This window comes from Lepisosteus platostomus, chromosome 7, assembly GCF_059453375.1.
Source record: "Lepisosteus platostomus isolate fLepPlt1 chromosome 7, fLepPlt1.hap1, whole genome shotgun sequence".
Taxonomy (NCBI): Eukaryota; Metazoa; Chordata; class Actinopteri; order Semionotiformes; family Lepisosteidae; genus Lepisosteus; species Lepisosteus platostomus.
The window spans coordinates 35,998,597-36,025,644 of NC_142617.1; the positions used below are offsets into that span (position 1 = coordinate 35,998,597).

Here is a 27,048-nt window from a genome sequence, read left to right on the forward strand (position 1 = left end):
GAAGACTGAAATGAGAATGTAGGTGTTAATTTTAAACGTTTTATGTCCTTAGAGCAACATATTAGAAATCCCACTAAGGTATCTTTTCTTTACCTACAAAACATCGACAAGATCAAATATATTCTCTGGCAGTCATTGTGGGACTAATCCATGTTTTTGTGATATCAAGGATAGATAATCGTAATGTACTGTACTTTCCTCTGATACCGCTAGTCCTTTGATCTCATGATTGTATCTTGTAAAAATGTTTTTTAGTTAATGAATTTTAACAACCATGACATTTGAACATATTACCAATGCATTGGGACACATCTGGTGGTCTCCAGTCAAGTTCAGTATGTATTAAAAAATACTGTTTATGATATATGAAGCTCTACATGATTGTGTTGAAACAGTTACACTGAACTCAGTTAAAATAATATACAATATTAACAAAATTACAATACACCATTACAAATTTCTTAAGTGCCTTTCTGCAGATAAAAGTTGAAAAATAATTTCAGTGCTTTATATCTTCTCTGAGAAGGATCATATTTCAACTTTCATTGCTGGAAATTGGTTACTAATCAATAATCAGAGAAGCCTTAAAACTAAAAATCAATAAGAGCCCAGAAGAGAGTCTTCTCTATTAGAAAGCGAAAGCAAAACTTATAGAGTTAAATAAACATTTTAACCAGTATTCCCTGTTTATGTCTGCAATTGATACTTGTAAAAGAAAAACATCACCCTAGTGTCTTTTTAGAGAAGAGTGAGTTACTTACAATGACTTGACTGTGAAAAATAAACTGTCTCATATTAATAATAAAATACAGAAGAAAACCCGCAACACAAATTTAAAAGTAAAAAATGAAGATAATGTTCACAACCATTACCAATCGTTCAATTGCTCTTCACCAAAATGTATTAAAAGGCAGCTTTAAAGGCATGTCTTAATACTTCCAGTTTGTTCTTCTGGTTAGGTTAGGTTATATTCATATCAAGTATCAAGTAAGGCTACCCAGGTAACCTGAAAAGCACACCAAAGAGAGCTATACATGGTAAAATTCACTGTCTTCTCTTCTGAAGAGCACACAATGCTTAATCTACAAGGAAAAAGAAAATTAGCACTCATCACTACCATCTCCATCAGTCTTTAACCTATCCTGCTGGGAAAGATACCCAGACTTTTGAGCAGTACGACCTAATTAAAAGCCAGTAAATAAACCCCTAATGAGCCACTGTAGGTGCTCAGCACTGCCTCCACAGACCTGCACCTGTGCCTTGTCAGATCCCTCCCAGTTCACAGGACCAAACAAAGCAAAACACCACTTTGCTCTGCTGTAAATCAAGCCTTTGCCTATGTTACCCCGCTTAGCATAGCAGTACTAAAATGTTGTTCCAACATTTCTAACATCCTTTTCTACATATTATTAATATTTAATATATATGAACATATATTAATATAATCAATTTACATTTGCATACACTATGTATCAACGGTAAATGTATACAGTGTCAGGCTCATGGCCAATGTTATTGTTATCATCATCATTATTATTATTAAATCTTTCTAAAGATTAAAGCAATGAGCATGACATGTTGGATATTCACCTACAGATTCATTTCCTGATTTAATATACTGTACAAAATAAGTTAGGTTTTATTATGTAATTATAATATTGTAAAGTAAAAAGTAGTAGGAAAAGTCAGATGGCCTTGTTTTTAAGTGGGTTCTCATTCAGTAAGCCCATTTAGTAAGTCATTCTTTCTTCCTACTTATTCTTTGTTTCCCTAAGCTTTTGAAATCACCAAACTCTCTTCATACATTTTTTTAAAAAGGAGATTACTTTATGGTTTTCCTTTTAAACAAGTGTCGGAGAACAAAAACAATTTAAATCTGAATTTTTTAACCTTGGCAAATGTCTTGTGGGAAAACACTGCACAGAAAATGACTAATTAAGCATCAGTAAGGCTAGACTGCTTAAGTGCAACAGAACTGCTAATTTGTAACAGCATTTAAAAATCACACAAAGGCCAACTTTAGGATTTCTTTAACATAGCATGCAGATTTTGTAAGGTGCTTTATAAAACCAAATAGGTTTAATCCCATAAAAGACTACTATATTATTTCAAGACAGAAACATACTCCTACTGTATATGTCTCACATTCCTTCTGATTTTGTCAGGTAGCACTGCAATTTACTGTATAATGACTGCATTTTCTAATTATTATATATTATATTCATCTTTATAAATACTCTGAAATAATGTGGCACCACAATGAACGACAACTTTGAGCTTCTATAGGACCCTGATCTGGACTTTGAATAATGATCTTATAAAACCAAAGTGTTATTTATAATAAGTAAATAACTATAAATGACATTAAAATGAGCCTTTCTACATTAACTGTGGATGAGATCTGTACAAATCCAGCCCCTTAAATATTTCAGCTTTAACTATTAAAATAAAGCACCTTTATAGGAGAAACACAGCATTTCCAACATAAAAGAAAACATTAACCTCTCAAGACAAGTTGGTGGTAAAGAGAAAACTCATTATACAGTTTCATGAGGAGATTTGTTCTGTTTATAACTGATTACAGCATAGCATATAATTTTCCTATAGTGAAGAGATTATAGAGGTAATTTGCCAGGAAAACATTAATCTATACCTAAAACAGCAGCTTCTGAAGGGTATTTGCACAATTGAACAATATCGACAAAAATAAGCAAATAGTCAATTTTCACATGTATGTGATCCAGATTCTGTGATGGTCAGTGTTTCCATACTGTATCTTGTGAAGTTAACATTAGGATCTTTTTTGAAGTTGTAAAAATATATGACTAGGACCCATTCATTCTACAGTTTCTCCCCCATTTTGAGAACAGGTTAAAATGTCCATTTATTATTTTTTACTTAACACTTATCCATCTTCATGCATTTGAAATAGGTATTCCAGAAGTAACATGCTTCAATTGCGATTGATGGTTTGGAGAATAAGTTAGTAAACTTCCCTTTCCATCCGTTTCCTTTAGTAATCAGTCTCAGATCAGTGCTTCAAAGATCCAGCCTCTTTCCTTTTTTACTGCTAAAGGCAGGGGTAGTAATGTCAGTAATTTGTAACAATCACCAGAAAGTTTTATCGTTCAAATATTGAGAACAGTATCACAAAGATGATGATGGTTTGAAAGGATAACATGGATTGCAGCAGTTTGATTTTTTGTTCCATAGATTCTTCAGTTGATTCTTTTGTAGTCCTTGTAAAGTGCATTGGTGACGTTTCTATCCACAGTTCAAAAAAGCATTTCGAGTATACTTGGATAGCTTCACTGTGGTTTTAATAGAAAAAAAAAGCTTCATAGGGTAAGTCAGCTGTCAGGTAACCTTTATGGGTAATAAAAAGCAGGCTGAGGCACAATCAATCAGTTTAAGTGGATTTCTCTGTTGATTCACAATAACACACCACACACATGCATACACACACACAGACACACTCAAGGTTGCATATGACTCAGCACATGTGACTGTGCCTGGATCTTAAATGGCGATGAATCTGCCGGAGATTAAAGGAGCCTTTCAGAGGCTCTGGTTGCCACATGACAAGATATTTGCAGCAGAGGCAAGGCAGGGAGGACATGTGCAGATGAAAACAGCATAGATTTTCCAATACATGTAACAAATCAATACTGTCTCCTTGAAACAAAGGCTGCACAGTACATTTCAGAGCTTCTCTCTCTCCCTTAAATGCAGCAGCATTTAAGACTTGTGGCAAGGAGCTCAAACAGGCTGCCTGCAAAAGAGTAGCTGCCTGAATTTTTTGGACATATACTTACAACTATATATACATATTCATATATATAGTTTTGTCTATGTCTGTACAAATTGAAAGTATATTACATATGCACACATTAGATAAGTCTGGTGTATGTATGGATGTGGATTTTATATACAGTATGGTCCTGGAATGGTCAAAACAAATCTGACACAATGAAGTACTAATTTTGACCCAGGCAACAGCACAAAATAAAGAAATATTAAGGAAACAGTCTCTAATGTTTTCATAGAAGACAAGAATTTGTAAAGCTCTTACAATAACTTTGATTATAATAGCTTTTTTGTTTGTTTTTTGTTGTGCTCAAAGTATCCAAAAACTATGGCTAGTGCTATGATACTGTTAGTACATTTATTAGCTTTGTCATTAGAATATAGTTGCAGTTAGCGGTGCCCAGTTTCCTGGGAGTGGATGTTTATCACTGTACAAGCCAGAAGATACAGTAATTTAAAGCCAAATCTTGCATTTAAGACAATGATAACAACATTTGCATTCGACAGTATATAATATAAGTCAAAGCTGTGTGTTAATATAATCACTTCTATGTATATATTTTTATACTGTATATGCACAAAATTATAGCTTTGGGTACTATAATTATGCAGCTTTAGAACGTGTGATAAATTTCTAATTTCCAATTGGAGAAATCCATAGGTCCATAGGCTGGAGTCCAGAAAGTGCAGTCTCATATAGTTTTGTTTTTGCTGTTTCTCCAAACAGATTTTTTCCTGTGGTCTTTTGGTATGATTATCCTTTTGTCACTTTTGGTTGTTTTGTATGAGATCCAGGTCCTTCTTAGCCTTTTGAGTTCCTATGGAAAGGTGCAAAAACTGGTTGCTTTCGTGTCAATGACTACATGCACACACTCAGATGCCATATCTGTAAAGTATGGGCTGCTCTGGTGAGCTGGACAGAACACCAGTGGAGGGTAAGGTAGGAAAGAAAAGTGCAATTACAGTTGTTTATCTTTTTCTACTTATCAAACAATTCCAGAAAATCTCATACAGTCATATTTTTCTCTCAATGTTACTCAAACTCAAGAAGCACAAAGGGGTATCACCTTGGCTCCTTTTCCAGTCAAAAAGCTACCCAAAACACAAACACATCAGCCTTGATAGATACTGCGGCATTAGCTAGGAATTATAAAGTATTTTGGAATGAACTAGTATCACACAAGAAGGTTGGCATTTTTCTCCCCCACCAAAAGATCTTTGCGTGCCTTTAGTTTACAATCAGAAATCTTCTCTTTGTAATATCACTGAGAAAAAAAGGCTATTCCTTATTTAAAAAGGAAAATACAGGTAATACAGTTTAGCAGATGAACAGAAGTTACATATCTACATGAAAATATAAGAGCTTACAGACCCTGTATAAGCAGTACACTTGGTTCTCTGGCCTTAAGAAGAAGCCACCTTAATATTTCAATGAAGGTGCTTGGCACAAATGGGGCATAGAGTTTATTCTAATAAAAATGACACTGAAGCAGAGTCTCCAAGCATTTAAGATGATAAATTCAATATTGCCCACAGAACTCTTACAGCAGTCTTTTTCATCTCAGCTAGTTTTCTAACAGCTGACTCCTGGTGAGGGTCACGGTGGTAACAGGCAGAGCAGGCCAGACCAGACATCCCTTCCCCCAGCAACAGTCTCCAGCTCCTCCTGGGGGACTCCCAGGCACTCCCAGACCAGAAGAGAGATATAATCCTTCCAGCATGTACTGGGTCTGCCCCTAGGTCTGTTCCCAGTGGGCCATGCCTGGTGCATCCCCAGCAGGAGGCAGTGGGGGGCATCCGCACCAGATGCCCAGACCACCTGAATTGACTCCTTCCAATCCAGAGTAGCAGCAACTCTGCCCCATGGTCCTTCCATACTGCCGAGCTCCTCACCCTGTCACAGACAGTAAGCCCTGCAACATTTTTTAAAGGAACAGTAACTTCTTCTTTAGGCAAAGTATTGTGAGATGCAGGAATATAAACAGCAATTAACATGTTGTTCTGAAACAAGATCTGTAAGCCCGTCCTGAAATGTATTAAAGAAAACTATCCAGCATTTCTAAAGAAATACATCGTATTTTGACCCATGTGTAAAAGCAATAAGACCAATCCGAATAAATCCAAGCTTAGCTGAATTTTAAGGGATAGGGTGAAGCTTACATCCAGAACATCAGATTTGTTTCACTTTTGTTTCTTTGAACAAATGGCAATGCTTTAGTCCCAAAAGAGAACTTATTATAAGCCTTCAAATGTCCTGATTTCTTTGACCATCTGGTATTCCACTACAGTAATTTTACCTGAGGCAAAATGACCAACCTTCAAGTGGATGAACCCTGAAAGTGACCTACAGTATCAGTGTTCCAAACAAAAACCATTAAATTAACCAGTACCAAAAACTCACACAACTATAAAAAGACACTTTTTTTTATATATTGCACATAGCGTTAATATCTCACGCAGAAAAATATATATTGTTAGATATGTATTACCATTATTATTACTGGTTTTGTTTAAAATATTGTAAGTACTGAAATGCATGCCACAAAGAATGTTTCAGTCATGCAACATTAGAATAATAGAATAGCTGATTTTCTTAAAATGCGTTTAAGAGGAAGTATATTATTTTACAGGTTCCACCAAAGTATTTCCAGCATTTGAGAATGAACACAACTTAAGAAGAAAAAAAAGATAAAAATAAATGAGCACACAAATCAAACTCAAATTAATGATACACATATCTGTTGGGCAGCAGTGAACTAATCTTTGGTGACCTGAAAAGTGAGCTAGGAATGTCATTTGCTTTTATTAAGCTGCAATGTCACAGTTAAATGTCAATATGGTTCTTCCAACCTATAGGAGCTCTAGTTATGAGAGTGTTGCATTATTAGAGCAGAAGCCCCTGGTAATATATCACATATGAATTTGGAATGCAAATAAATAGGGAAGGGAGGAGTTGTTGGAAGAAAAAAACGGATGGAATGATTCATCACCATGTAGCCATGTTAATTTGCTTTTTTTTCCCTCAGGTTTGCGTCTACGTAATGCAGGGGAAAAGAGCCTTCTAGCTAACCTTGGTCACAAAATCAGGCACCAAGCACAGTTGAAATGCAGAGCCAGACGACGACAGACACATGAATAAACAAACAAATAAAAATTATAGACATTCATTACGCTTTCAATGTTTGCAAGCCTCCACTTCACTGAAAATCTAGCTCAGGAAAGTGAAGAGTGTGTCACACACTCCTTTGCTCTTCAGGCACAAATGAAAACAAATATGGCAGGAAATTATAGGGCAAATGATCAGGCTAGTTTTGATACTGATGTCAGCTGAAAATAGCATGTGTCACCCCTATGGGTAAATTACTCACAGGTGCCATTAAGTGTCCCTTACATAATGCTGATCACAGCATTCCTCAGATAATTCTGATAGGCTGCTGGAGGTTACAGCAAAATCGACTGTGATCTGTAGACTGTAAACTGTAAGCTCAACAGGACATTTTCCTTTTGTGTTTTTCATTATCTTGGGCCTTCCGTTTTGATGTACCCAAGAATGCAGGAAACAGTAAGAGAAAGCACACGATTGGTACTCTTTGGGGATGCAAAGAAATGCATTTTATCTTCAAGGACAGGGCACAAGAGGGGCGCAGAGGTTTGAGTGAGGTGTAGGAGAGCTGAGGGATGTTTGGGCTGGAGTCAGGATCCCTCTATGCTACTTTTTTGGCTACTGTTTGGCTACTGTTTCAAGCAGGACCACAACTACTGAACAGTCACACAGATAAGACTAACTCCATGCAGACACCAAAACTAGGATGCAGAATTAGAGGATCTGGGACATGGAGAATCGGAGATGGGGAAAAGGGTGGGGAGGTTGAGGGGTTATGCGTTCCCTGCATACTCTCTGCTCACTTTTGAGATTCTCTTATCTCTTCCTGGATCCATGTCTTGGTTCCATATCCTCCAAAATTGGAGGCTGATCCCTTTCCACCCTTCCCAGCCCCCCACCCATGGCTAAATTATCCCAGCTGTTATACATCCGTGAGCATCTTGGTGATGTTGACGTAATTAGTGTTAGCCAGAGTACAGTTAGCTGTCTTGAGGTTCTCCTCTCTGAAGTCCTCATTGCTGTTATTTACTCCCTCTTGAATTTCCATGTAGTCTGACTTGCTGATGGTGGAGGCACTCCTGCTCTTCTTCAGCTCCTCAGAAGAAGGTATTTTTGGGACACTGGTCACCTGCAGATACTGGGCCTGCTCCTCACCCTCCGTCTCTCGGTGGTAGAAGTAGTTGAAGTTGGACACGATGACAGGCACAGGCAGGGCAATGGTCAGTACACCAGCAATGGCACAGAGTGACCCCACAATCTTGCCTCCAATGGTAGTGGGAACCATGTCACCATATCCTACTGTTGTCATGGACACCACAGCCCACCAGAAGGCATCAGGGATACTAATGAACTGAGATGCCTCCTCATCTGCTTCAGCAAAGTAGACAGCACTTGAGAAGAGGATGACTCCAATGAAAAGGAAGAAGATAAGTAGTCCAAGCTCTCTCATACTGGCCTTCAGGGTCTGTCCCAAGATTTGCAACCCCTTGGAGTGTCTGGACAGCTTAAAGATACGGAAAACCCGGACCAGTCTGATGACCCTCAAAATGGCCAGTGACATTGCTTGCTGACCTTGCTGGCCATCTTCAGGCTTCTCAGCCAGCTCTGTTCCCAATGTGATGAAATAGGGAATGATGGCCACAATGTCTATTATGTTCATGATATTGACAAAGAAGCCTGCTTTGCTTGGGCAGGCAAAGAACCGTACCAGGAACTCAAAAGAAAACCAGATTATGCACAAGGTCTCCAGAATAAAGAATGGATCAGTAAATGAGGTGGACTGATAGCTGGAGGTACTGTTTGAGTATGGCTGGTAGATGTTTTTTCGCATGTCTTCCTCTTCATTGCGAAAAATAGGCAGGGTCTCCAAGCAGAAGCTGACAATGGAGATGAGGATGACCATTACAGAGATGATGGCGATAATCCTTGCTGGCCCTGAACTTTCAGGATATTCAAAGAGCAGCCACACTTGTCGCTGGAACTCATTCTCAGGAAGCGGTCTTTCTTCTTCTTTGATAAAGCCCTCATCTTCCCTAAATATCTCAATGGCCTCTTCCCCTAACTCATAAAAACGGATTTCCTCTGAGAAAATGTCCAGGGTCACATTGACTGGCCTCCTCAACCTCCCGCCTGACTGATAATAATAAAGGATGGCATCAAAGCTGGGGCGGTTCCTATCAAAAAAATATTCATTCCTCAGGGGGTCGAAGTAGCGCATCCTCTTTTTGGGATCTCCAAGCAACGTCTCTGGGAACTGGGAGAGAGTTTTGAGCTGCGTCTCGAAGCGCAGCCCTGAGATATTGATGACCACTCGCTCGCAGCACTCATGATCAGCCTCAGGGTCATAGGTGTCTTGAGGGTGGCCAGGAAGTGCAGCTGCCTCATCTGTGGGGTCCCCAGTGGCTACTGTCATTCTGGAAGGAGAGAAGGCCTGCAAGTCTCAGTGGAGCTGAGGTTGTTTTGTGTGTGAGAAGTAAGGGCAATGTGATGAGCCCTGTTTATTATTTTGGTGGTTGAGGACCACAGGGCCACAGCCTGGTGCACCTTGAAACAACAAAAAAAAAACAACAACAAAGTAAAATTATTTGTTTAATGAGTTGGAATGTTTTAAATAAGAGCTTCATTTATATTTTGATTTCAAAGATATCAAGTCCAAATATGTATTTTCAAGGAGAGTTTTATTGGAAGTATTCTTAAACCCATTTAAGTTAGACATTTATGCATACTTTTATGTGAAAGAGAAAGTACCTTAGAGAGGTGCTCAGCAAGATGCCCTTTTGAGAAATGTCAGACCTTGTTCTCATGATATAAGTGATACTTCTAGCATTCTTAATCTACATTTCAGTGTGCCTAATCAAAACGAACTAAACATTTAATTTTTAATTATATATACTGCAGAACACATAATGTCTTCATTGCAGCCTCAGAGATAATCGCAAGAATTTAATGAGAAGTATGCAGAAGAGAGGGAAGAGAGGCAAGAAAGGGGCTGCATACCCTGTATTGGAATTATATGCTCAATTATTAATGCCCCAGAATATGTACAGTAAATAAAGGTACTGAGAAACACAAACACAAAAAATATGCACAAGTGTATCACAAGTTCATACAGTATAATAACCTGCACCAGTTCTGTGGCAGTGTCAGCAGTTTTATAAATAGGAGGAGGTTGGCTATTTGTGGAAAATACAATCAAACACACATACAGTAATAAATTATTGTCAAGAAGACACCTGTGTTCTGAAACTAGGACTCAGTTTATCACTGTGTGATAATTTTGTGGTGCAGTCATGCTCAGTGAACTCACCTCTGCACAAGCCATTAAAATGCACATTACCAAGTACAGTCACACACATCCATATACACACACATTGATCACGTCAAGACATACTGTAAACATTTGAGATAATTGTCCAGTTTTTGAAAAGCTTGTTGAATCTTAGTTAATGCTATGTTTTTAGTTATTTGACATGTGTGAGATTAACCTACAATAATAACAACTTAATCAACTTATTTTCTGAAGATGTTAAATTCTAAAGTTTATTAAAATGATTGTACATGTCTGGGTCTGCCAAAAAAATATTAAAATGCAAACAGGTTTTACATTCAATTAATATGCCCAATTAATGATTGTTATTACAATTATATTTTTAATCAATACCATGTATTTAAAGCATTTGATTACAATCACATTGGGTCGTTTTTAAGTATCAGACATTTCACTAGATTTATTTTATTTTATGACTATTATTAAACTTTACAACTTTAAATATCCTGCTTCACTGTTAAAGAAAAAAACCCTCAATATATTAAAGGATTTTACCAGCATTAAATTCATTGTATCCTTCTCAAATATAGCTCCTGTATTTTCCTTTGGCTAGTTCAACAGTAACAAAAAGCGTAATTGTCATTCCTCTCACATTTAACTTGAATAAATCAAAGTTTAACCTCTTAATAAATAATCTTCCGTTTTATATTAACAAATCTGTCAGTAATATACTGTATATATATATTTTTTTTAAAGAGGTTTAGGCTTTTCTAAGAGTGAATACAAATTCTAATGCTATGTTTAAACAAATTTGTTGTTAAATAGCCAACCGTGAAAAGCTAAGCTCACCTGCTATTATGCGTCGCCTCCAGCACGTATAAGCCAATGATGTGGGTTTCAGGTCTCGGGGGACGTCTGCTTACTCTCAAAAAAACCCAGTGCCAGTAATAAACCTCCAATATTTTGGACCTTAGTCTCAAATCCCACGGTCCACAGTCTTTCCAGGTCCTGACAATCATTCAGGTACTGCTATGCAGTACCACAAACTCCCCTGCATCCGCCGAGAGAACTGGTGTCGGGGTGATGCGGGAGGGTCTGCGCCTCAGCCCGCCGGGTTCTCCGTTTGAACAATAGCTCGAAGCCCGAGAAGCAGAAGGCGATAGGAACGGGGATACCGATCTTGGAGGAGGAAAGCGCTTTATCTCTTCAATTATGCTTCCTCTATAATGGTCCAAAGATGCTAAGATCAGCAAAATTTGACGTCCCCAGTGTCCTTAGGAGATATGACGTTGCCTGCAACAAACAGCAGCAAAGGTAGTCCTGATACACTACACAGAAGCAACATCTGCAAAAACACAAGGAAGGGAGGTTGCGGGGAGGCGTTGCTTTTATGTAATTGTATCTATACAGTCTCTTTTACATGATCGGAATTGGAACTTCAGATCTTAAATCATTCAGCATGTTACATTTTTGGAGGTTAAACATTTTGTATTCCACCTGGGAACAGTGAAGGAAACTGGTATTTATGGCTGGCATTTTTTGCACCTTATTCATTGCATCAAACAGATGGAAGACTCCACCACTACAGTTGTACATTCTGACAGCGTAACAAATTGGAGCTATCGTTTTTAAAAAGCCATGTTCCCGGCACCAACGCGTCCCACAAAGGTTTTTTCAATTACCACAAAGACCACGTTTGTGATAATTTGACATGTTCGCACCCACGTGCATGCATCCTGGCTAGTCCCCTAGAATAAATGGTACTTATTTTGTTCGTGCACTATTTTTTTCCTTATGCAAGCGTTGCAGATGCCATTAGCTGATCTACAGTAGATAAACTGCGAAAAGAGGTGTCTACCGTGGCATGCTCAAGCCATGGTTAATTGTTCTGGAAAACTGGGAATATAATCTATGGTACAGATAACAGTAAATCCATGCAATGTCACATAAGCGTATTAAATATGATTGATATTTTAAGCATTTAACTAAATGGCATGCATAAACAAAAAAAATCACCCTTGTAAGCCAGTATACAAGATGCAGATCTTCAGACTCAATCTCCACATCAAAACAGGTTATCTTTTGGATGCAGGCGTCTCCGTGCCCTTTTTTTCCTCGTTAATTTGAAACAAATGTGCAGCATATGTTTGCGATTTGTGCTCAGGCTTAGGATTTCTTTCCTTGCTTTTCACCCCTAGAAATTGCAATAAGAATTACGGCTTACAGAGAAGTCTGCAGTTAGGTATTGATATGCATACAAAGAGAGTGCGGAACGGGAGAACGAGCGAGCTCCTCTCTGCGCTGTACCACTCCTTACCCCTCTACAGCGTGGGCAATTTAAAGGGAACGCGTCCTGGTGATGTTCTTCACATAAAAAAAACGTGGAATATAATTTTCTTACAGTGAAGTGGGAGAAATATGACATACGCCAAAGCTGCACGAAATTAAAACATTGCTTGTTTTTTGGGAGTTTGGTTAAATAAGAGAAGATAGGACAGTGTGGAAACCACACGCAAACACATGAAATTCTGCAACTGATCCCAGTTCATGGTTAATATGATGCCAACCTGAGTGAGCAGGTCAAGCAGTGAGCCGTATAAAGCACCCCCACAATGCCTCCTTAATTAACACCACCTGGGGCAAGGCAAGAGTTAATTCTATTTCAATTGTGGGTTTAATTTAGAAACGTCATTCCAACTTTGCTAGACAGCATCATTTTTCAAATGTTGACTCTGATTATTTAAAAATCTATTTTAAAGAGAGGTGGTTTTGTATGGAGCAATTACAACTAATTGTGAAAAGGAATAACAAGCATGCTAGCGTGATTCTTGCAAATACATTTCTGCACACAGTTTGCTCTGTACACTCTGAAACTAATTGTAAGTTGCTAATGCATCTCTAAAAGCTCAGTAGTGTTCTGAGTTGTAGGATCGCATTAATACACTAAGGAAGTTTTGTAGACAGAATAAATCGGATACCACTTTTGGTTCCAGTCATCAGTAGGAAGCCAGTATGCTGTATACTGTCATTAAATCTATAAGGATGTAATTCTCGGCTGGAAGAAATATATGTAGCTCACTTGACAAGTCCATTAATTTCCTTAAGAGATCTGTCATTTATGGTTCATATACAATTATGTAGAACTCTATATGACTTATCCACACTTCCATTAGTGTCAAAGTTTAATATTGCTTATGAAACCGGATGTACTGTTTATGCTTGCGAATATATTAATTGTAAATTAATATTTACAGTATATGCACTGTATTTGCAGGAACAAACATTTGCCAGAAGGTTGGAACACCATTTGGATTATGTTAAAAAATGTTAGTCTTTCCCATAAGGATTAATAAAAAAAGGTTTGGCTGCACATCATAGTTTAAAAACCCATTATCTCAGAGTCTTTCAGAAGTAAAAGCCCCAACCAATTAATGCTCCTGACAGTTTAAGGTGTGGCAATGAGTGTTAGGCACCAGCAGACATGAAATGGATTACATGGCTCAAAGCCAAAGTTGCTGGCAAAGGTTCAAGGACCATCTTAAGACACTAATAATAATAGAAAAATAGTGTGAACACAATTGTTCTTCTCCCTCTTCTATTACTACAGTAATAGCAATTACAATAATGATGACAATGGGGGCAGCATTGTGGTATGATAGTTTTTGAGTTTGATTCCAGATGGAAGCACTGTTTGTCCCAGATCTATATGGAGTTTACATGTTTCCCCTATGTCCGCATGGGTTCTCCAGCTGGCTCAGTTAACTGGTATCTCTAAATTGCCCCAGTCTGCGTGCCATGACATGGACTTGCATAGCCCTACAGTTATAGCACTTACTTAAGCATTGTCTTCTCAGTGTTTTTATGACGATGAATGGAAGTTATAAAATACAGAAGATTTAAAAAATAATACAACACAGACCGGCAGTAATCTCTTTTAAAAAGAAAAACCTTCTCGCTTCCAAATTTACTTTAACTGCTACTACAATCCTCTGTGGCACCATCTCTGTGACCAAAGCACTTTCTCCAACTAGGACCCACTGCTCCTCTTACCAGCAGTGAACCAGGAAAGGCTACACCCTGAACACAGGTGTTTTCAAGCTTACCTGATTGCTCAGTTAATCAGTTAGTTATCTGCAGAAGGAATAGGGAGGGGGAGGGCTCACAATGAAGTGTACACAATACAATAAGTAAGGTGAGAATGACAAATAAAAAACGTGAAATTTAGTAACAGGTTGAAGGCTACTAAAAGTTTTTAAATGACAATGTTTTATATAGCCTTTTAAGAAAGGAGTATACTATTGACTTGTGTCATCTCTAGTAGGACTGGAATTAGTCAGCCAGGGCTCATACAGCTTCTGGTGAAACAGAGACCTCAGCATCTGAAGGCATGTGATAACGTTAGTGTAAGCATCTCATTAATATCTCCTCTAATAGAAACTGAACCTTGCAGGAGAGTAGAGCTTGCAGTGTGTCAAATAACAGCAGAAATGTCCTGTTTTCTAAGGGGAGTCAAACTCAAAAAAGGATATATTTATATGAACTCTACCTTTTTATGTGCTTCTCTGAGGGAACTAAACTGTCAACTGACATCTTTAAAAACAAAGATAAAATAATAGACCAATAATCTCTTTTTTTAAAATACTGTATCTGACCTAGATATTGTGCTATCTTCTGTTAATGTTTATTTCTGCTATACTGATATGCTGAAGACCAAAATAATCCTGATAAATCTAAACAATGCTTTTTAAAAGGGTATAAACAATCTCAATTTAAACAGCATGACGACATTTCCTTCACAGTCAGTGAAAGGAATACTGTATATAAATATGGTAAAACACTTCATGTGATTGAGGAACATTGGCACAAAGCAATAGACGTTGAATAAAATAACCATCAGCACTTTCACTCAGAATACAATACAGACTAATTGAATTTCAAATATGAAGGCCATCACTGCCAGTTCAGGGATAACAGAACCGATAACTTGAGGAAAAAATGGGAAGAAAGCTATTTTATTTTGTGTTAAAGCACAAACATAAACACACAAACCTTCAGCAAAAAAAAAAAAGTTAAAAATAAAAATCGATTTCCTAAATCTTAAATAAGTTATTTTTTGGCTTCCGTAGCCTTGTCAGCATTATAACTGTGATAAAATTGACTCAGTTGTGTTGTAGATTGCTGTAAGAATAACTGTCTAAGTGAAAGACAGAGAACTCAATTTCTCTACTTAGCTATCAGAATAAGCATACATAAATAAACTGATAGAGGCTAGTGAGAATTAGTATGGCTGCAAAATTAAAAAGAACTCGAACTGACAGAATATGTCTTCAGTAATGCAAAGCATTCTGTCAAAACTACAAAAAGTGACTTGTGATGTGCTCCAGTATCGATAGAACAATTTTAAGGCTTTATCTTAGGGAAATTTAAAACATAGCTCCACTTTCCACCCGCATACCCAAGACATTTAATACTTAATTGGCTTCTGGGAAAACTGGCTCTAACTTCTTCATAGGCAGGGTAGATCTAGGCAAGCTGTTTGACAACCTAACAGGGATGATACTTTGTCAAGTCATAAAGTTTTCCTGTAAGTATACAGTATTGGATGTCCATATACAGTACATTCTTTAGAAGAATGTAGTTAAAGGTTGGTTTAGTAGGGGTGACATAGCATAGTGGTAAACCTCTGACCTCACAGGTGTGAGGCTGGGGGTCCAGGACCATGCTGGAGGAACTGCTGCTACACCTTTGACCCAGGTACTCAACCCCAGCTGATTCAGCCCATTCAGGAGTATAGATTAGGAACCTCACAGGTTTTGCAGGGGGTAATACTTGTGATGACTGGCATCAAATTACAGGTAACAGATAAGTTGGAACCAATAACATTTGATATTTTTTACAATAAAGTCCAAAAAACAAGAAAGATAAGGGGATCATTTACCTCCATGGCCCTAGTAGCAGAATGCTGCCACAGCACGATGCTCAAGAACAGATGCAGTTTGTGTCATGGCGTGACAAGCACTGTAGCAAGTCACACAAGGCTTGTGGGAGGGGAAGAGGGGAATAAAAAACATATATTTTTTTTAATGGAGACATTAATGGTTGAAGTCATCAAATTGATAGTCGTGGCCTTATTTTATATCGGAAAAAACACACAAGAAAATGTACAACTGTACAACAAAGTGCTTGCCAATTCATAAGTAGATTTGAAAAGCTCTTTCCAGCAGGTTCTGCACCTTAAAAAGCTGCATTTTCTCCAGCTTTCACTCTACAATCATACTGTCTCCTAATGGTTTTCCCAGGCTTCCCCTGATGGCCCATTCATTATTTATGAGAGCATTCCATTATAAAGACTGCATTAACTGTGAGCCTTCATTGCTAGAAATGACAGTTGATATTCACTTCACATTAGCTTTCCTTGTTTAATTAAAACTGCAGTGTGCCTTTTTCCTTTATCAGCCTTTGGTTTAATCTCATAAGGAACAAAACAGTGTAACCAGGCAGTTTCACACAGCTCCTAGCCATGGCTCTTGATTGGTTATTTTAATTGCTATGAGAGACATAGGTAACACAAAGAAGAACTGAAAAACTATATAAATGTTACTGGAATTAATACAATTCTGTGATCCATAATCGAATTACTCATTTTATTACAGTATATGAATGATATTTTTACAATCTATAATTAATGCCACAGCTGCTTCAATTAATAATGATAAGAAATGATAGAACTATCCACAATAAAGCCCTGTTGGTGTGTTACTTGCAACTGAGAGATGTATACTCTCTGAGTTTGAACTGTTTGCAAGCAATTGTAAATGTAAAACCCAATAGATCCTAAACTTAATAAAGATTACAATCGAGTAGCAGACGTTAAAGGGGCAAAGAACAGAAGTGGTGGGATACTTTATAACATCAATTGCCATTTTGGCAAATATACCTTGCTAATGTTTTTACTTGTTAGACTTTTTCTTTGACCTTCAAAAAATTAACACATCCTTGGACTCAAAACCATATTAATTCCTCTCCATCAAAATCAGCCAACTATTCTAATCACTCCAAGTCCACTGTGAGATGTAATAGATCAAAAGGATTGTTGCAACATTTACCTGGAGTCGATGTCTTATTAAAGGTATGAGGTAGGGTTAGACAGGGTAGTGAGAATCTCATATTGTGTGTATGGGTCTCAGGTTGCAGACATTCCTGAATGAGCTGTCAGAACTAGGGTGAAGCCAACTCTCATAAAGAATAAACACGTGTAACTACAGTATATAGCATGATAGAAGTAACTGAAACATGGCTATGGAACATTAGTAGGAATAAATATACTTTAAAATAAATCAGTATATTTTTTACAGGAGAAGCAGGCTAAAAGAGATCATAGGGTGAGATTGCATTAAAAAAAACCTGCAAGTTAAAAACTAAACAAAAGAGTATTGGTAGTTTTGGAGCTATATGGTTTAAATTGTAAAATTGAAGTTCTAAGAGCTTAAGACCACCTAGTGAGGATATGGGCACATGTGATACAAATAATATGATAATATTGATAGATTTCAATTTTATATATAAATTAGAATGCTTGATGGTAGACCAGGGAAAATGAAAAGGAATATTGTGATGGAGGCTAAAATTAGTTAGAAGAAGTTATTTCAGTGCTACAACAGTAAAAGAGCCATAAGGAATGAAATTCAATTATATCCAAGAGGATCATAGGAACATTCTAGAAGATGAAAGGGAAGTTGCTAATGTACAAAATAATTGTTTCACTCAGGTGTTTAGTAAGGAAGAAGTCAGCAATATCCTTCAGGCAGTAAAAGGCCAAGGTTCGGCATTAAACAGTATTTTCATTAAAGAGGCAGAAGAATTTTGGGTACTTGAAGCACTTATGAATAATTAATCCCTCTGGCCTAACGTACTGTATCTTACTACAGTTCTCAAAGAAATAAGACATTTTATTCAGAAGCCATTGACACGACTATCCCATCAGTCGCTCAAGAGAATTGATAATATAGTGCTCACCTATTACTTGAAAGGTTATGGGAACAATTATTTGAACTACACTGGAGGATCTCAGTATATACTGTATGGATGAAAATGATATCCTAGGAAATATTTAACATGGATTTAGAAAATGTATGTTTTGCCTAATAAAATTCTTAGAGTTCTTTGGACATGCATCTGCAGTAATGGATAGACAGATAACATGTTACGTATATAGTGTGTTTAGAGTTTCAAACCATTTTTGATAAAGTTCCACATAAATGGTCACATCTAATTTTAGAAGCTGTCGGCATTCAGGGAAATGTGTGTGTCTGGATTACGAATCAGTTAATAGAAAACGGAGAGTACAGTTGAGGGGTAAATTGCTGAAATTGGGGTGATGTAATTAGCGAATTATACCAAGGATCCAACCTGAGACCAGTAATTTTTAAAAGTTATATCTATGGTCTAGAATTTTGGATCAATGAACTGCTAACCACCAAACAGGTAAAGGATGTGAATGGCCTCCTCTCATTTATATCTGTCTTTATGTTCTAATGGGTTTTCTTATTGACCTTATTTAAGACCTTATTCTAGGAAAACCTAAACAGGTATAATCACATCTGGATGGTGGGGGTGGTGCTGATTCAGAGCTATCCTAATTTCTGACATACTGTACAGACCTTTGATGCCTCATGCAAGACAGGAATTCTAGCTCAAAGAGCAAATGAACTGAAGAAAGACTGTCACATCTTTCTGACAGCCCTCCCAGACAAAAGGAGCTTTTGTCATTTTTTAAATAAACTAGGCAACTTTCCAGTTGATACCAAAATAGAATGATTAGCAAACACCAGAGAAGATGCTGGACAGCTGGACAAGAAATGGTTAACAAGTGTAGAGAGTGTAGGATTGTACAAGCAGGTAGAAAATGCATAAACTATATATGCAAAATGGGAAATGCTGAGCCAGAAGAGGCTATTTATGAAGAAGACCATTGCAGTTGCAGTCATCAAGTATAGCTGTACAGTCTGCAGTATCTGTACAATATAAGATATTTTAATTTTCTTCTTTGTTGTCCCAATGCTTTGATATACAGTAGCTATGGTAGTTTACCTATTGTCCCAGAATTATACTACAAAAAGTCTATTGCAAGAGTTGTTTGCAGCTTAAAACACGTTCCACCCAACCAGAGTTTTAAATGTAATCAGGCAGCTTTTTATCTATAAAATGTAAAAATATAGTCTAATTGATGCTAAGAAATCTTTTATTACCAAAACCACAGACCTAACTTTGAAACTAGATTTCTGGGCTGTCACACACATTATTATTTCTTGTGCAATTCATTACTGTATAATTCATTTAAGTAATTTCAAATGAGAATTAAAATATTATTCTCCTGGGCTGAAAAAGAAAATTGTCGAATTTTTATTGATGTTAAATTATATTATGAAGTTATTATATCACTTGTGTTTTTAGGTAAGATGTTATGCAATACATTGGATTTTATTACCCATACTTTTTCAGTACAGTAAGTAACAAAAGAAGGGAACCGAATTACTCCATTGTAAGATATTTGCTGATAAGATGACTGGCAAAGTAATGAATGCATAGGCTGCTCTTAGTTTCCATTTCTGAGTCTCTGCAGTGCTGTGTGAAGAATGGCCCCCTGTCATTTGCAGTCTGTGAACAGGTGTTCCATTTTCTCTTTTCTTCTCCATCTCAGTGAAGCAGGTGCAGACAATGGCATTGTAGGGCAACATGGGAAGGACGAAGCTACCTCAGCAAGAAAGCAGAAGGGTCTTGTTAGTTACAGAATCCAGCTTCAGACCACTGGTTCAAACATAAGGACATTCACTACATTGTACTGAACAAAGTTTCAAACATTGACACTGTTCGTATGGGTAGTAAAAAAATGTGTGGAGAAACAAATTTCAGCCCTTATTACATTTCTCTTAACTGATGAGTTCAACATGAAGGCAAACCAAACTAGTTTTGATAAGGGTAAGTTGAATGAATTCTTGCAGGTCCTGTACAAGGCATCTACATGTGGTTTGGGTGCCTTAAAAAACAAACTAGGCAATAAACTGGCTGAAGAGTGCATAGGAAGATGATGAAGCAGGAGTTGCTTGGGCCAAGTTTGGGAGGTTTCACTGTTTTGCAGATCAGATCCATCCACCCATTTTCTTTCCTCTTCATCCAGTACAGGGTCACCAGTGAGCAGGAGCCTATCCCAGCAAGCAATGGGCACAAGGAAGGATACACCCTGGACAGGATGCAAGTCCAACACAGGGCACACACAGACACGAACTCACAATTGGGCCAATAATTCCGAAAGCCAATTAATCAACCAGTATATTTTTGGAATGTGGAAGAAACTGGAGCACCTGGGAGGAAACCCACACAAACACTAGGAGAACATACAAAGTCCATGCAGACCCCGGGAATTGAACCCAAGGCCCCAGCTAACCACTGCTACTGCTAACCACTGCTCCACCATGTCACCCCTGCAGATAACAGATTTTAAAGGGTCCTCCATGTGGGCAGAAAGTAAAAAGTCATGGTTACCTCATAGACACAGGGAAGAAATCTTTAGAAAGAATAGGAGATACAGTATAGCTGAGGGCAGGTTTTGCTTATTTTCTTGCTCACGCACAAGCCTAATTTCTCTGTGAAACAGACCACATGCAGTGCCCTTTAGAAGTAGTCAAGAATTATTTAAAGCTCACTTTCCTCCTGGCAATGAATTATAAAAAAGATCAAAACTCACACCGCCTTACCAGCTCTCTGCTCTGAGTTGTTTATCCATCATGCTAAATAACTAAATCGTTTTTAGATGATTATTGTGATTGGAAAAATCTTATACTGAAGCCATCTTTTGTTCTAACAATTTATTACAAAAAGCTAATACCATGGATCATTGCTCTGCTTACTGGGTGAAGATATTGTATTATTGTTTAATCTTAGATTTTCCAAATTAAATTAGGAACTGAAGTGTGGAGTCCCATTCCACTGTGGAGGTGCCACAATATATTTAACACTTTATTAACAGTATATATAACATAACATATTTATCACCAGAAATATATTTCTCATGGATTCAGGAAAGCTCTTTTTAGATAATAGTCAGTACTGAATATGCTTAGTAACCTTATTACACTGTTCAATGACTGCCATGACAAACAAACTGAAAAGCATTTTCATTCAAACTTAAATTTTTTACCAATTCTGTTGTTCAGAAAATATTACTAACTTTAGTTGCATTATTATAATTCAGCAAAGAGAGCTCATCTAACATTATTTTTAACAGGTTTTATTTCAAATTTTAATATTGTCTCTTTTATTTCTGAAGAGGATCATAGGTAATTTATACTCATTTGACCCGTTTCAAGTGCAGACCTTCCAGTAAGTGTTTCTGTGTACTTTTTATGACTCTCCTGTGTGTGTGTGCACCAACTTGCCATCAGTTGTTTTAAGCCCCTTCAGGGAAAGAGGAATCTGGCTGGTGATAAATTTAAATGTTGTGCCTTAATTAGGTTAATCACTAGTATTCATGGGAAACCAGGGTGAAACCAATGACTAGATGCAGAGGATGTATTAATACCTGACTTACTGAGAAGGTAGAATTGATTTTAATTATATAAATTTTTAAAAAATGTTTAACAGACACACCTAATAATGTTAAATCATAAATAAAAAATAAATATAGGTGTATCTGAACAATTATTTTCAAAGAAAAGAATGACATCTCAGAACTTCCTTAATGATACAGTTTAAGCAATTCCCAAGTATCACATTCATTGATCTTCCTTTCCTAAACGTAGGATTTATTTTATTGTCTGACAGAATGCTGTGTTTTCTACAACAAATGTGGTGATTTGTTGTTTTGCATTTATTCAGACAATTAGAAATTGGATCAGTAAATTGAGAGAGTACAGTACTTTCATGGCTAATCAATCAATCAAACCAATCAGCAATTACACAGTATACACGTGGGGTAATTAAACCAAGACAAGGGTAAATCTAAATCATTCTATCGTGTTACACACAAGTTGCTGATCAATCTCTCTCAGTTACAACATCTAGCCAATACAGTTAAATACAGTACATTGACTACGAAATACAGGTTTGTGTTGGCCAACCTCACAAAATCAGAAGTCAGACATGGATATCAACATTCATCAATGCTTCAGGACAAGGAGATATTCCATTAATTTACTGAATTAAGATATCACTGTTTGTAATGACAGCTTGTTTCTCAAGTGTTAAAATGTGAATAGTGCAGGTCCTAAACTCATAGGAATTAACACCCTACACCAGACATGGTATTCATAGCTATTACAAAGTATGGAAGTTGGAAAAGTACTAGGAAACCCTTTTTTAACATCAGGATGTGCAGGTACTGTACACACAGTTTCCCACAACAGTAAGGTTACATTTCATAAGCTGTCATGGCCTTAAGTCTTCACTTAAGATGTGTTGTATAAATATTTTAATGCACAATCTTGCAAGCAGCAGGATCATTGCCTTGACCCATATACTGGATTTCCACAGGAGCTGTCATTCGCGGTATGGCAGCTGGGAAAGGTGCAGTATATTTTTAAGACCTCAAATGCTGATGAATGTGTGTGAGATTCAGCGGACATGAAGGGCAAGCTTAAAAAATGAATTTACAGCCCGTGCATGAAAGAAACCTTAGTTTGCATCTTAAAAAAGTTGGAATGAAAAGAATTGAATGGAAAATGTAGATGTATTTATTTGAAGTACAGTATTTTGTGGTAGTTGTTAATCAGCATGGCTTACCACAACGATTCTCTTACTAACCCCATGGGAGTGATGACCATGCGTTTGATGCACTGAACTCTGCCCTTGTTAAAACCCTTTGCCACTTTTTTGCAGTACTAAATCCATAGGTACTGTAGCTTTGTTGGTCTCAAGCCCACCAAAACATGGCAGAAATCAGACAATTGTGTAATGGCACTCTGGACATTCAGGTCATCACTGGCTGGTAGACAGAGCCCAGGTTCTGTTTATTTTTTAAATTAAAAAAATCTTCAGAGTACATCTCAGAGCTTCTGGTCCTCTGATAATTTTAAGGGGAAAACTGATACATGCATTGTATTTAGACATATTTAGCTATATCCTAACTTCTTCTAATGTTTACAAAACAGAAAGAGATATCTTTGTTTTGCCTCGTAATGTGCCGATACTGGAAAGCCTCTCACAGTATGAGCACAGGTTCTGGTGGTTACTAGAAAAGGACGCAACAAATCATTTGGCAGCTGGAGTGGATGGTAACAGCTGACACATGCGCAAGGCTTGTGGAATACTAGGAAAGCCGAGAGATCCTGTGGTCACATGCTCCTCTCAGCTGTAGACAATTTAGGCATGATGGCTCATGTAATGTAATTGGCATTGGAATCTGTTTTATTTACTCCTTATGGTCAATTAACTCCAGTATCGCTGCATTCCCAAGGGTGGCCATGCTTTAACAGATTATCCTTGGCTTCCAGATATGATGTAGAGAGGTTTTAGTGAATGGTGCTTTGGATGTAAGACTGCATAGACCACACACACATATGAAGAACTGTTCAATCACAAATGTTTAAATAGCTTGTTAATATTGTGTCTGAAACAAGACCATAGTAAACTAGTCAAAAAGAAAACTAACAAACAGAAAATTGTCACCCCTCACACACATACACACACATGCGGTTTATGTAATCCTCACTTTTATTTCAGATTATGAAATGCAACTGATGCTTGAGTCTCGTCACCTTCATGCTCACCTTGTTGCTATGGTAACTGTCTTCAGAAGCGCCTCTCCCCACATGCAGCGCTCAAGAGAGTGTCTGGTGACGATTTCATACACGGGTTTGGCAAGCAGTCTAATTGGAGAGTAGAAACTGATTAAACAGATGCTCTTCCTTCCCTCAGGAAGATTAGGGATATCGGACATGGTTAACAACAACATGTGCTTAGAAAATACTTCTCACTGCAGCAGAGTAACTCAAACAGCTAAAGCAGCCATCAGGCACCAAAGTATATCCTTACTTTTAAGATGGAAAGACTGCAACTGTTTTCACAAAACACAAGCTTTAGCGTATGACAGTTAAGAACTGGAAAACGAAGTTTAACTAGAAGAAGACGTTTATAAAGAAGATAGGATATGATTGATTATATCTCATAACATTTTAACCAACATATTACATTGTAATGTAAAATGCTGCAATAAATTCCGTTTTTCTAAGTAACAGATATTTTAGAGTCCATAATATTACTATGTGGTGATAATTTTCCACTTCATAATTTTAAATGCATATAAAGCATTTATGGTGAATAAGAACATGTTAAAATCTTTTGATTTTTTTCAACAAACCTCACTTCATTTTAAGTGTTAATTATTACATAAATATCAATAAATGAAATGGTTTTTGCTTATTTTTATGTAACTTGAACATAAGAAAGTGAATGCGTGAGAGTTGAGAAAAATTATAATATGCAGTTCAAGACGCAGATCCAAAGTAGATGGGTGTAACTTTCTCAGGATCTCCAAGGTCTCATTTAATACTTCTTGAACTCCCTATACTTCCAGGCTAAAGGGGGGTGTCCATTTCCAATGTAGCTCCTTCTCCCTGATGTCACATGACTGAAAAAAATGTCTCTCTTTCTTGTTATTTTGTTACTTGTTTTGTTATGTGAAATTATCCACTGGGAGTACTACACAGGTGCCTTTACACTGCTGTTCATTCATTGTGTATTAGATGCACTAAAAGAAGCACCAATGCATATACTGTACAGTATCCCAGCTGTATGTTTTGACATCTCTGGATTCTCATTCCAAATTCTATTTTAATACGTTTGGTGGCTTTTGTTGATGTGTTACAATTCTTCTCCACTCAAATAAATATTTCATCCATTTTCTATCCATCCATCAATACAGCATCACAGGGAAGCTGGAGCCTATTCTAGGAGCAAGACAGGGTACACCCTCAATGGGATGTACCAGGGCACACACAGACACTCACACCAGGGCCAATTTTCCAGAAGCCACTTAACCAGCATATCTTTGTACTGTGGGAGGAAACTGGAGCACCTGGAGGAATCCCACATAAACACAGGGAGAACATACAAGCTCAAGGCAGATAACACCCCAGGAATTGAACCCAGGGCCCCTCTGCTGCAAGCTAGCAATGCTAACCAGCATGCCACCCATTGTACAGGCTTAGCTTCTGTGAAATATTATCAAACATTGTTTAATGCAAATCTAATTATACCCTGGATATTATGTTGTACTGTATGTTAGTTTGTTTTCTGTTATGTTATTTCACAGTTCACAATTCACAATTATATGTTTTATCAATAATACAAAAACATACCAATAAGTGAAGTTTATTTTCACTATTAAATATTGTTAACAATTGCAGCTTATATTTATACGTTGTGTAAATATTATATTTTAAAAAAGTAAAATGCATCCTTATTATTAATCAGCTACTGTATTTAAGCCATATACAGGTCCAAAGTTGTGCTTTGAGATTTATTGATTTCGTTTATTCCCTGGTGGGTTCCCTGAAAGCTATTTCTGATTTAGAAGAATAAACGTAATTAAAAACCCTCTGTAGTACATCACATCTGAAAAGGAAAATATAGATGCTCTTCACCAGAGGATCAGTAAAATACATATATAAATTGTGGACTGAAACAACATTTCCTGGTTCTAGATAGTTTTTGGCTTAAGGAAAGCAACCAATGAAGGAACTTCAGTATTTCATGTATTTAATTATCTACAGTATTAAATTAAATATACCCTAATGATCTTTTGCATCTTTAAAGTATTATCAATTAAACCTGCAAGAATGTCATGCTCATCACCTCAGAAATTATCAAAGAGCACATAAGCACACTTTGGTTTTACATTCAAGGATTTCTATTTCTGTTAATCTGGTCAGATGTTCTCTTTTCCACCATAAATTCTGAGGCAGACTGACACCTCTAGTACATGAGCTGTCTGATCTACAATATGCTGCACATTAACACTTACATTTATAAACCTACATTTTCACGCTGTCATTGACAAGTGGTGAACAGAATTTTCAAATTAGCCAAACAAATCGTCAGCAGAATGTCTGATGTTAGATGTACAATGTTTGTATCATTCTTTAGATAAAGAAGTTATTGTCCAGACATACTGTAAATCATACTTTAGAATTGATAGTATTATTTTGGTTATACACAATGAGGTGGCAATAATGACCATGTTACAATTAGATCAGCACACCACATGCTGCAGTTCTATCTTAACTGATGAATTTTGGTATCCCCTCCACTGGGATTTTAGTACCACACCACTGTGAAATGAAATATTTCTGACTCAGTTTCAGACTAACTTGGAGGATTTTCTTGAATTTAATTATGGTAAAGCTGCTGGTCTTTGCATTCGATGGGACACAGTCAAAGACTTCAGGGAATTCTATCGCACTTGCTTCCCAATATTCATCCTCACTGTTATGAAGTAGAAATCGTGCCGGCGTTTCTAGAGCATGCTTAACAACTCATTTATTTGTGTACACTACAGTGGAAACTATTCTTAGCAGAAAGAATTTGATTCCTTGCTTGGGCATCTCTCTGTGTTTTGTAAAAATGGAACTAGGCAGAATTATTTTTTTATGACAGTTGACAAACAGTAGCCACTTAGTACAGTAGCTTTGTGACTTCTTAGTAATGAAGGATTCTGCTGACATTCCTACATTGGAATGGCAGGAATTGCTTGCAGGTCCTGTACAGATAAACGATACATTTTGAAAGTTTTATTGTAAGTGAATAAATATAGGGTAAATAGAAGATGTTTCTGCAATTTTTTTCTTGAGCCTAGTCTTTCTCTTGCAGAGCCCAC

At 37.1% G+C, this 27,048-nt stretch overlaps 1 protein-coding gene across 1 annotated transcript; it reads right to left on the reverse strand.

The window, feature by feature from the left end:
* Positions 1 to 2,545: 2,545 nt before the first annotated feature.
* Positions 2,546 to 12,489, reverse strand: LOC148658629 (potassium voltage-gated channel subfamily A member 2). The gene is made up of 3 exons (XM_088640038.1): positions 12,195 to 12,489; positions 11,028 to 11,471; positions 2,546 to 9,454 (listed from the first exon to the last, which is right to left on the reverse strand). The coding sequence occupies exon 3, from the start codon at positions 9,321 to 9,323 to the stop codon at positions 7,833 to 7,835; it is 1,491 nt and encodes a 496-aa protein (XP_088496164.1). The 5' UTR covers positions 9,324 to 9,454; positions 11,028 to 11,471; positions 12,195 to 12,489; the 3' UTR covers positions 2,546 to 7,832.
* Positions 12,490 to 27,048: the final 14,559 nt, after the last annotated feature.